Source organism: Lutra lutra, chromosome 3 (genome assembly GCF_902655055.1).
Source record: "Lutra lutra chromosome 3, mLutLut1.2, whole genome shotgun sequence".
Taxonomy (NCBI): Eukaryota; Metazoa; Chordata; class Mammalia; order Carnivora; family Mustelidae; genus Lutra; species Lutra lutra.
In genome coordinates, this window is record NC_062280.1 from 32,409,078 (window position 1) to 32,421,103 (window position 12,026).

The 12,026-nt window shown below is 45.4% G+C and overlaps 1 protein-coding gene across 1 annotated transcript in view; it reads left to right on the forward strand.

Moving 5' to 3' along the window:
• Positions 1-12,026, forward strand: part of SGPP2 (sphingosine-1-phosphate phosphatase 2) — a 109,021-nt gene that overhangs the window by 38,882 nt on the left and 58,113 nt on the right. Inside the window, exon 2 of the mRNA XM_047722662.1 lies at positions 5,656-5,814. Within this exon, the coding sequence (XP_047578618.1) occupies positions 5,656-5,814 (159 nt within the window). The remainder of the gene's footprint in view (positions 1-5,655; positions 5,815-12,026) is intronic.

A 12,026-nucleotide genomic window follows, 5' to 3' on the forward strand; every position in this document is an offset into this window, starting at 1 on the left:
CTGGCTGCTGTTTCAGGGGGAGCATCTCTTTTACGATTTTTTATTTATTTCACAGAGAGAGAGAGATCACAAGCAGGCAGAGAGGCAGGCAGAGAGAGAGGGGGAAGCAGGCTCCCGGCTGAGCAGTGAGCCCCATGTGGGGCTCGATCCCAGGACTCTGGGATCATGACCTGAGCCGAAGGCAGGGGCTTTAACCCACTGAGCCACCCAGGCGCCCCATGGGGAGCATCTCTTACACGTGGCAATCTGAGAGCTTGACTTTTGTCTTTAAAAACTCCTCAGTGGGTTGGCCTTTCTACTCAAAATTTCGCAGCTGCACAACAGGGCAGCCCAGGGATCACGTGGGAGCTCGGGAGAACCCGCGGCCCGATCCAGGTGATGCGCATGCCCGTTAGAACCGCCAAGTGTTTTCTGGGAAATCTCTCCTGCTACCTTCCCCGTCATGGCCGGCAGCTCAGTCACTTCTTTGTGCCGAGTGCTTGGCGGGCGTTATCAGCAACACTGATTTAATCCTGCCAGTGTCCCTAAGGGGTAAGTGCTCTTATTATTCCCATTTACAGAAGGGGAAACTGAGGCCCTGGGAGATCATCGCATTGGTGTGAGACTATGCAGTCGTGCATGGTGGTCCTTTGCTCCAGAGTCCGTGGTCCTGACCCCCTCTGCCCAGCTCTGTGTTCAGTGGCTGCTTTCTCATCAGGGTGTAAAACTTCCCTAGGGGCGCCTGGGTGGCTCAGTGGGTTAAGCCGCTGCCTTCGGCTCAGGTCATCATCCCAGGTCCTGGGTTCGAGCCCCGCATCGGGCTTTCTGCTCAGCAGGGAGCCTGCTTCCTCCTCTCTCTCTGCCTGCCTCTCTGCTTACTTGTGATTTCTCTCTGTCAAATAAATAAATAAAATCTTAAAAAAAAAAAAAGAAAACTTCCCTAAAGCAAGCCTCTTGGTGAAGGGAATGCTGCTGTTCAATGTGTTTTTATAAAAGAGCTTTGGGCCTTTAACTTCTTTTTAAGTAAGACCAGGCCGTACTCCATTTAGATGTGACCCCCCTCGGCCCTAGAAGATGAGCTTCCTACTGCTTTCCATTTGAAGTGTCCTGCTAGGGGTGCCTGGAGGGCTCAGTCGTTAAGCGTCTGCCTTGGGTTCAGGTCATGATCCCCGAGTCCTGGGATGGAACCCCGTGGGGGCTCCCTGCTCAGCAGAGAGCCTGTTTCTTCCCCTGCTGCCTCCTCTGCTTGTGTTCTCTCTCTCTGTGTCACATAAATAATAAAAAATAAAGTGCTCAGCTTAGAGCCGCAGACGGCATGCCCCTAGACATGAATCCCTTCGGGTTCTGTTGAAGTAGAGGACTCTCTCAAACTTGACCTTTCAAAAACACGTTTACAGCTCTGATCTGAAAAAAAAAAAAAAAAGATAAGTAAAATGACCTTGCAACGACATTGATCCTGAGTTTATCAAATCCTTTAAAGACCTCAAGGTCGGCAGACCCATAGCCTGTGTCCTTCTGGCCCCGGGTTAATTACAGAAAGGTACTAGAGGTCTGACAGAGATGAAGGTCAATGGTTTTCAAGCTGATCTCCGGCCTGTGTTCAAGGAGACACTCCAGAGAAAGACTTGGGGGTACAAGGTGGCCTGGCCTGAAATTAGGGGTCCCTTATACTTCCCCTCACTTTCAGTTAGTCCAGTCTTTCAGTCTTATTTTATAGAATAGGCTCTGGGATGACATTTTATTTAAGGGGCCTTTCCCTACCTGTAATTGTTTTTTGTGTATTCAAAAGCAACTGAGCTAACCAGACTCCATCCTCTGCCGCTGAGGTGCAGACGGGCGAATTCACCTCCCCAGGGTCACGTATTGTTTTGGCTAAAAGCAATTCCTTGTATTCCTCCTCTGAAAGCTCAAAGGCTGGGCCAGTTGCCAAGCCGACTCCACGGTGGGTCGCTCCTCTGCTGTCTGGGTCAGCCCTCACTCCATCCAGCGGTGCGGACCTGGCCGGATTTCCTTTTTGTGTAGGACTCCTCAGAGTGTATTTGGAAAACCAAACACCGTTCAAGGTGTTCAGGGGTGGAGGGCGGGTGGGGCGGGGGGAGAGCCAAGTCCAGAAATCCTGTACCTGCGTGCCCTTTCCCTAGGAGCCTGCAGTCACCCTGTGTGGTTCCCCTTCCTTCTGATTTATTTATGCCTTGAAAGCAGCCTTGCTGAGAACACGCAGCAGCAAAACACAGCAGCTGTTCTCCACCCAAAGGCCGTTTCCCAACAGCCCCATCTTGGGAGCCCGCGTTAGAGAAAATTATGCCCTGAAAGGAAAAATTGTTTTCACCTGTGGAAACACTTTTTGTTTTCTAAGTTCCCGAAAACTAAAGCAATAAACAAAACATGCAAATAGGAATGTCCAGGACATTTGCCACTAGTAATAATGGATATGTGGTCCTTTCTGTCTTATCCTCCCTGTTGACTAGAAACATCTTCATTTGGCTTTGTGACAGATGAGCAGCTTACTGAGAAATAGTGGATTTCTACGCATAGGTCTCCACCCACCTAAATATTCAATGCCTTTATGATCTTTTGTGTAAAAACTAGCTGCTAATTCTTGCCTCCTGGGTTCGTGGTCCAGAGACGCTGCCCACAGCCTGGCGTGTCAGCCCTGGCATGTGACTGGTTCTCCAGAAATAGAGGAGAGTCCTGGGACCTGGTTTCCTTTCTCCCAGCTTCGACTCTGCTCCTCTCTGCCATTGGCTTTATCTACAATTCCCTGTTTCTGCTCCTTCTAATTGTTCCCATTGAAACCAACACAGGCACTGGCATTCTTGTTATGTCCAAAGATATACTGAAGTCCTACACTGAGATTTCCTACAAGGGAAATGTAGATTCTGGTTCAGAAAAGACAAGAACTCTTTTATTTAGGTTCATCTAATTCCCAAGAATTTGGAGACCGATATTGGCTCTCCTGCTACTTAATTACATATTCAGAGATGTTATCTAAAAACTCCTTCGGGTGTCCTATATATGCACTGATATTTTTAGTTTCACTTTTGCTTCTTCTGTTCCCTAAGAAGATTTAAAGAATATCTAACTCTCCTCCAAAGAAGAGAATTCCTCAGAGATTGTAAAAAGCAAGTCAAAAGATGTTAATTAGAAGTATGTCACACGAAAGTGATTTGCTGTCATCCCTGACAGTCTTTCAGTTATTTGCCAGGATTAAGGTTCTGAACTTGGTCTCAGGTAGAGATCTCTGGGGTAGGGAAATGGTCTTTGCTGAGTGTTGATAATGTCCTATAACCTTTAGGTATCATGAAACAACACAAGGGAGGAGTTTGACCCTTTTCAGAGTCTGGGAAATTCCTCCCTGTAAAGCTTCAAGGCAGGACAGGTTCCTGGGTATACTGGTAGTTGGTGGATTAAAATAACGAATCTTTATGTACAAAGGGGTTTTTACAGGTTTTGTCTCAAGGACGGGCTTGTAGGATGTACACTTATAAAACAGAAGCCGCTGGATTAAGTCCTCCTATCAGAGAGGGGAAGGAGCTTGTCATTTATTTGTCACAATTTTATTTTATTGGTTCTTGTTCTGCAAATCCAGCCCTAATATCTTGGCAGAGAGGTGAAACTCTATACGCTTCCTTATTTCATTCATTGTGGGCATTATTGTCTTCCCTATTTAGGATGGATCTGCCGCCATCCTAACTTGAATTTCCTTAGAAGTAAATTTCGTCCCTGAAGAGACATGCAGTGCTTAGCTAAAAGCATGTGCTTGCCCCTGACCAGTGACTTTCTTCTGGGTTGTGCCATGCGCTTCTTGGCTTGAGGCCAAAACCTTGAACTTCTCATGACTGGAGCTAAGAGCAGTGTCAACTTCCCCCTGAGTCACAGGACTCAGGGGGTGGGAGGGAGGTGGAGATGTTGGAATAAAATTGGGAACCTTTTAGGAGAGAGGAATGCATACTTGGCAGGCAGCCAACAGTGTCAAGTATAGTTAATATTCGTGCAATTTCCAAGGTCATTTTTTTTTTTTATTCCTTAAATATAAAAGTAATCGTGGCTTTTTTCAAAGCCTCAAACACCATATTGGTCCTTTAAGACTTCATTCCCCCAAACAGTACTCTCTGGCACCCCCAACAAGAGCGCCTGGAAGCCAGGCACTGTGCCTGGCTCATCTGAATATCCTTGGCACGCACAGGTTCTCGGCTGCAGTAGGCACAGAATGAGTGTTTGCAGAATAAATGCATATGCCACTTACTCTCTGAATTCCCCCAGGATTCGAGCACCTCAGACTTGGTGTAAAACAAAGCAGAGCCAAAATGCAGACCTACAAAAGTCCCTTTACACCATTGCCCCTGCCATAGGTCTGTATCTTCTCCCTATTTTCATCCTTGACATTTTGCTTTGATTTTTATTTTTATAAAGTTTATGACTACCATAAAAAGCAGCATGAAAACTATTTTTTAGATTGATTTAACAGGGTGACCATGTTTTTGTTTGTTAACTCATTACTAATCTACCATAATTTAAGGACATTTGTCATAGTTTAAAATAGATTGCATATTCCTGTTTTAACCCCCTTAAGTCCTTTTTTCCCCCCTGCCTGCTGCCAGGATAAGAGGGAGGGAAGGAATGGTTGAAAATAGGATTGCATTTTAGCAGACCCTGAATGTTCTTGATGTGTTTCTTATACCATCCCTCCACTGGGTTGACTGTACTAATCCCATTTAAAAGGTAAACACAAGGGGCACCTCAGTGGCTCAGTCAGTTAAGCATCTGCCATCGGCTCAAGTCCTGGGATCAAGCCCCAAGTCTGGTTCCCTGCTCACTGGGGAGTCTGCTTCTCCCTCTCCCTCCACTGGGTCTCTCTCTCAAATAAATAAAAATTAAAAAAAAATAAAAGGTAAACTAAAAATACTCACTGGTAAGTGATGTTTCTAAAGTCCCCGTATTCGTTATCTATGACTACTGCCGTCCCCTGTCAGGCCACCACTCGCTCAGTGGCTCAAAACAACAGAAATGTATCTTTTTCACCTATGGAGGTCCAAGGTCCAAAATGGTTCATATTCAGACAAAACCAAGGCATCACCGAGGCTTCATAGCTTTCAGAGCCTCAAGGGGAGAATCTTCCCTTTCTTTTTTCCAGCTTTCAGGGGTGCCCTGCCTCCCTTGCCCATTGGCCCTCTCCCCGTTTTCAGATCACCCTCTCCTTGACCTTCCTTCCTCCCTCTCCCATTTTGCGAGGATCCTTGTGGTCACACTGAGCCCAAAGAGATTATCTCTCCATCTCAACATCGTTAATTACACCTGCCAAGTCCTTTTGGCCATGTAAGGCAGCAAGTTCACAGATCCCTTAGGATGGGGAAGTATTTGGCTATGTTATTCTACCTATTATAATCCTAAACCCAGAAAGTGTCTTCACAGCATTTGCCTTCTGTATATACAAAGGAGACAAGATTGAGGCTTACGTGCCTTCTGCTGATAGCCTATCATGATGCTACTTAATTTTATGAAGAACTAACCTCTTCTGTATCAGGGTTGAGAACACGGATAGCAGTGCTACTGTAATTACATCATGGAAACACCCTGGCAGTTGAGAGCCCATGAGTTTTACACAGAAGTTTTAAAAAACTTGCCCTACAGTGACATGTTGGAGGAACTCAGAGTCTTCTAACTTTTGTCTTTTAGGCTTACGTACAGAAGTACATTGTGAAGAATTATTTCTACTATTACCTATTCCGATTTTCTGCTGCTCTGGGTCAAGAAGTCTTCTACATCACATTTCTTCCGTTCACTCACTGGAACATTGATCCTTATTTATCCAGAAGACTGATCATCATATGGGTTGTAAGTATGCCTATTACTTACTAACCACAACGACGCCTACAACAGCCACCTGCTTTGGAATTCAAGTACTTTGCATATGTGTTGCTGTTCTTCTTCTTCTTTTTTTTTAATCACTTAGAGTTAAATTTTTATATGGTTTACTTTGGAAATATTTAAAAGCTATGAACATAACTTGTTTTGTTTGCAAAAACCAGGCAAACCTGTGATGCGTGTACATTGGCACACACCTCTGTTTGCGGGAATAAACCCAGAAGAGCAAAGACGTGAGGTGCAGAGAAGAAAGGACATTTCTGAGAATCCATGTAGGGGCATAAAAATGCATCCCCCCCAAGAGGCCAATTTTAGTACAATATGACCCAAAACTGAAACTAGAAGCTGTTGACTGATCATTCCAAGTGGTCTTAGAAGCTTAGAACTAGGGGCCTGGCCTGTGGGAGGATGCTACCCATCACTGCTTGAATGTGGTAATGCTTAGCGACTAGTCTGTGAAGGTGAAGGAGTTTTAATGGTCAGACTGCTTCCCTGGGCAGGGGCGCATCAAAGCAAGGCTGCCAGCATGGCTGTTTCCACAACTCAAGATTCTGTGCTGAAAACGGGGGTTCAGGAACACATGGCTGTGTGAAGGGATCTGGGTTCTTGTCAGCTCTGCTCTGAAAAGCTGTGTGATCTTAAACAAATGACTCCACCACTCTGGGCTTTATTTTTCTCGTTTGTAGACCAAGTTCAAGGGGCCTCAGTCAGAAACCATAACGTCACATGTCCTTTAGGACAGGGGAAGGGAAATCAAGGGGTGAAGTCCTGGGTGGGGAGGGTGGTGGGGATGGTTAGGGGTGGTAGAGGGAGTGGGGGGGTGTGTCAGTGAGAGCCACGGTGTTGCCACTAGGGGCACTGGGGAGCAGCCACCTCTCTGTTCCACCTGTGACTGCCCTGAAGCAAAGGGCTGGAGCTGTTAGATTTGTTTTTCGTGGGAAGCCTCCCATTTTTTAAATGTAAGCATACATCTTTAAAACATTATGCGTCAGCTGAACAAAGAATCCTTGAAGTCCACATGTACGAGGACTGGTTTGAAGCCTCTAGCCTAGAGCTTTAACCACTAAGGTCTCCAGGGCTTATGGTTATGATTATTTGGCCCCAAATTCTTCCTGACTTTTTTTTTTCTCCTCTTCTCTCTAAACCGACAAGCCACTGGTTCCCTTCCCCACCCCTGTATCCCAAGCAGTCCTCTTCTGAAATCTAGCTCCTGTATGAGCGAGAGTATGACCTGAGACTCTGCAAAAGCATAGGCTTCTTGCAAAAGGCGAAAGGCAGTATCATCAGTCGTGCATGTCTCTTTCTGCTGCCCCTCCGAGACCTGCAGAGCAGGGCCGTCCTGGCTCCACTGGGAAGGCAAGGAGCATGCATAGGGGCAGGGAGCATTTCTGAAAGGCAGCAAAGGGGCTGGGTGCTTGAGTTTCCTCCCTGTCATTTACTTTCTATATGTGTGTGCATATGAATATATACCAGTTTTCCAACTTCTATGGTGGTTGAGTGAGGCAGATGATGTTAAATCCTTTTATAATTGTTCACTTATGCCATCGGCTCAAGGCCTGCTGTCTCCCCCACTGAGAGTGGTCCGTTTTTCCTGAGCAGCTGAGAGAAACTTTACACCGGATGGTAGTCAGGGAACTCTCTGATTGTCGTTTTGGTTGTCACGTTTCACTGCGGAGTCTTCCTTTCAAAGTGCCCAAAGGACTTCCTGTGTGAGGTGGAATTACCAGTCTTTTGTCAGAGAGTGAGCAGATCAGCTCTTTTCCTGAGAAAGGAAAAGAGCAACCTTTGAGTAATAGATTGTCTTGTGCTTTGGTGACCTGTCCCTTGCTTTTAAAAAATGGGTTGTGCCCTCAGGTCCACAGGCCACCGGGCTCGAGGTTCCATGTCCTGTGTTGGTCAGTCGGATCCTCGAAGCAGGGAATTCCTAGTAGTTCCTTGTGCAGACAGTGGAGGCCATTTTAGGAGATAGACAAGAACAGTGAGGGACAGGGACAAGCAGAGGTGGAGGGGGAGAGATAGGAGTGGGGAGACAGGAGGGGCGAGGGGGAGAGAGAGAGAGCAGCCCAAGAGACTTAGATGGAAAGGTACATTGGGAGGTGGGGAGGAGGGAGCTCTGTGACTGTTGCAGAGGTAATAAAAGATGCTTGGTTTGGCTCTGGGGGGAAGGCAGGAAGGGAAGGGAAGTCCCTGGTGGGTTTGGTGGGAGTGGGGGAGGTTGGGAGGGATGGCAGGATGGAGCACAGTGAGGTCCTCCCCAGGGAAGCAGCTTCCTCTGAGGCAGCCTCTCTGGCAGAAGGGACATGGGTCTTTAGGGAGTGAGGATGCAGCCACGCCAATGACACGGGGCAGAGTGCGAAGCCTCCTAGCATTAAACATCTTCTTTCGTCCAAGAGGCTTGGAAAGGCAACTGTGTTCAGGAGCGCTAAACCTCTTGTGAGATTTTCTGTCCGTTCCACGGTTTTCCTTGGATGGAATCCCAACAGGTGTTATTGCATTAAAAAATTATTTGTTATCACAGGGGTGACTCATACCATCTGAGGTAGCTTAGCAGAGTTTATGGTTCTAGTAAGCACTTCCTCGTCGCAATCCTGACTATCCCCCCACCCACCCACACACACACACACACAGTACATCTTCTATTGCTTTTACTGGCATCTGTGTTGGTTATCTTATTTGATTTCATAACAATGGGTGAGTATCATTTTCATCATTTTATAGATCGGGATAGTAATGCTTCAAATAATAATGAGCCCTAGCCTACATTGAGTGCAACAGTATCGTACTACAACTCACACCTCCGTGTGACGACGCCTTCCGTACTTTTACCTCCCTGAACCCTGCCTGTGATCCTGAGAGGTAGTGCTTGCCAGCCCGTTTAACAGATCAGAAACTGGTATCTAGAAAGACTGAGTAACTCACCCGTGATCACATTGGCTTGAGTGGACTTGATCCTGGCTTCCAGGGCCTCATGGGCTGGAGGCAGCTGCTAAATGACATGAAGAGCTTCTCCTCTTTTTGTTTTTTTTGTTTTTTGTTTTTTGTTTTTAAAGAGGTGTTAAAACCAAGGCTTTAAGCATTAAAATCACTTGCCCAAAGTTACCTTTTTTTTTTTTTAAGATTTTATTTTTAAGTAATCTCCACATAGAAACTGGGGCTCGAACTTACAACCCCAAGATCAAGAGTTGCATGTTCTACCAGCTAAGCTAAACAGGTGCTCCCTAAAGTTACCTTCTATTGCATATTTGCTATGATTATGTTTCAGGTTTGCCCATCTGACATTTATGAACTCTTTTTCTTTTTTTTTTTTTTAAGATTTTATTTATTTATTTGACAGAGATCACAAGTAGGCAGAGAGGCAGGCAGAGAGAGAGAGGAGGAAGCAGGCTCCCTGCTGAGCAGAGAGCCCGATGTGGGGCTCGATCCCAGGACCCTGGGATCATGACCTGAGCTGAAGGCAGAGGCCTTAACCCACTGAGCCACCCAGGCGCCCATGAACTCTTTCTATCTAAGTGTCTTTTATGTAACTTTCTCGACAAGTCCAAGTATTTCATCTCAGAAAATTTAGACAAGTGAGCCTTTTTAGTTAGCTAAAAGACATCAGTCGAGTTATCATTTCCCTCTTCTGTCACTTACCAGGGTGTTTAACCTGGCATTGGATTCCACCATTGGATTTCACGGAGCAGAGATGACTGTGAATGGTTATTGACCTAGATTCTCATGAAAAGACATGGTAGACCGTGCTTTAGGAAGAGTCACTGTCCAGAGTGACTGTCCCATCTCTTGTCTTCCACTTTGGTATAGTGGCGGCCCCACCAAAAAATAAAGGCTTTAAAACAGTGTTGCTCTGTCTCAAAAAGATGAGAGACCATTTCATTGATGGTGGTCGGCTTTGTAACATGAGGCAAAATCTCACTTTCTGCTAAGTCAAGTTATTCTCCATTTAGTAAAATAGCAGTGCAAATATAGACCACAGTTCATCCTTGGGAAGCTCCTTTTTGTCTGTTCTTATGTTATTTATTTCTATACTGCCTCTTTTAAGATATCTCTTGGCATTCAGAATGAGATGCAAGTAAAAATGGGGAAAGCAAATTTAGGGGAAATATGGATAAATTAGGAGATAAAGGCCTTGTCTGAAATGAAATATAGCTTTACTGATTCAAAGTTGAGCCGCAAATTTGTCTTTGACTTTGTCCTGACCAAACCAAAATGAGATTCAGTTACATCCACTAGGAAACATTTGCTTTATTCCTAAGGGAGCAGAACTTCTTCTGACACACAGTTCGTAGAATCGTTGAGCTCTGTTGCTAAATTATTTTCCTAGAAATAGTTCGGTATCAGCACCCCCATCGTGTGTGAGTACCCCTTTTGACATTTCCTCATAAACTTTGTGCATTCTCATTTTTTAATCACTGCTAATTTCACCAATGGAAAAAAAATGTTATCTCAGTTAATTTTCATTTCATATAGTTTTAGTGAAGATGAACGCATTTTTCAGATTTTTATTAGCCATTTGTATGAACTCCTCTGTGAATTGTTATTCTGCCTTTTGAGTGTGTGTGTGTGTGTGTGTGTGTGTGTGTTGTTTTTTTTTTTTTAAAGAGAGGCTTTAGTTTTTAAATGGATTTTTCATCAGTTATAAAATGATACTGAGCTATTGATTTTTTTTCCATGGATCAGAGACCATGTATCTTTACAAATAAGATTTTTAGAAGTTTGAGACTTTGAGAAATGGTATTTAAATTTATAGTGTCATTAATAGTGACTTAAAGTCCTTTAAAATTGAACAGCACCTTTTCCTCCGTTGGTTAAGTGTCTGACTTCATTTTGGCTCAGGTCATGATCTCAGGGTCCTGGGATCGAGGCCCACGTCTGGGCTCCATGCTTAGCAGGGAGTCTGTTTGAGGATTCTCTGTCTCTCTCCCTCTGCCCCTCCACCACCCTCTAAATAAATAAATCTTTTACAAAAATTGAATTTCAGTGCTTTTCTACTGGGTATTCAGTTTGGGCACAGACCTCACCACTCCCTGTTGTCTTACCCTTTGTGACCACCCGGGCCCCTTTCAGGCATTTGAATTTGGGATTCCTAATTTCAGGCACCTGATCTTTCTGACTTAGAGTTTCTCTGGCCATAAATAGCTTACTCCAGTGACCGGCCCTTAGAAAACCTGGTTCCTGATGCCTGAACTCCAGTAAAGTTAAAATGTGTCTCGAGTTTTTCCTTGCCCTTTTTTCTACTTGTAAACATTCTTCTCATTTGTAAACACGGCAAGTTTGCATATGAGAAAATTTGCAAATTTTTTTCCTAACATCAAAAGATCTGTTCCCCACCATTCTTACTTAAGTATGACTATTTTAAGAAATTATTACCCTATCCAAACTATTCTGACAGTTTTTCTGATGGCTGCTTCTGAACGTTTTCAGGCAGAGTTCATCTCTCTTCTAAGAATCCATGGCTTCTGCTGACGTCCCTGATTGGAAGCCAGGCCCGAGTGTGAGGGGCTGGGCGGGGGTGGGGCTCCTTCCACTTCCATCCTCAGCTCTGAGGTCTGGTCGAAGGATCTGGTCCTGTAATACCATGAAAGGAACACCAGGCTGATGTTTATAGGTAGTGTTGTTTGGTTTCCAGAAACAGAGACCCACTCAAAGTTGCTCGGGAAAAGGGGGACTTGGCGTAAGATGCCAGAGAATCTGAGAGCCAGAATGTCACAGGGCCAGATTCCTGTGGACAGTGTGGTCCTCTGCTCAATGAAGCTGGGACCCCATGTACTTGCTGTTTTACCTCCTGTTGCCAGCTGGTCACCTCCCAATGGTCCTTTCCTTTAGATTTTCAAGACCAACGGACCCAGCTCAGTAAGTCTCATGATTCCAGCCATCTCATGCCAGTCCAAACTTGGTCCAAACAGCTCTTTTGGGGTGGGGATAGACAGTTAATCGAGGCACAGAGCCACGGGCCGGGTCGGAATATCAAGACTTGGACCGTAATCCTTGCAGTGAAACCTGCGCAAGGCGGGTGAGGATTCCCGCCAGCAGCGCCCCTAGCTCTCAAATGGAAGGACTCAGCTAGACGGTGCTCGGAGGCCTGCAACACAACGCGGTCATGAGTCCTCTCCGTATGTCTGCTGTGTGACCCTTAGAAGAGCTTCAGCTATGGTGTGGAGTAAGGAGCAGGAGAGCTAGTGCTG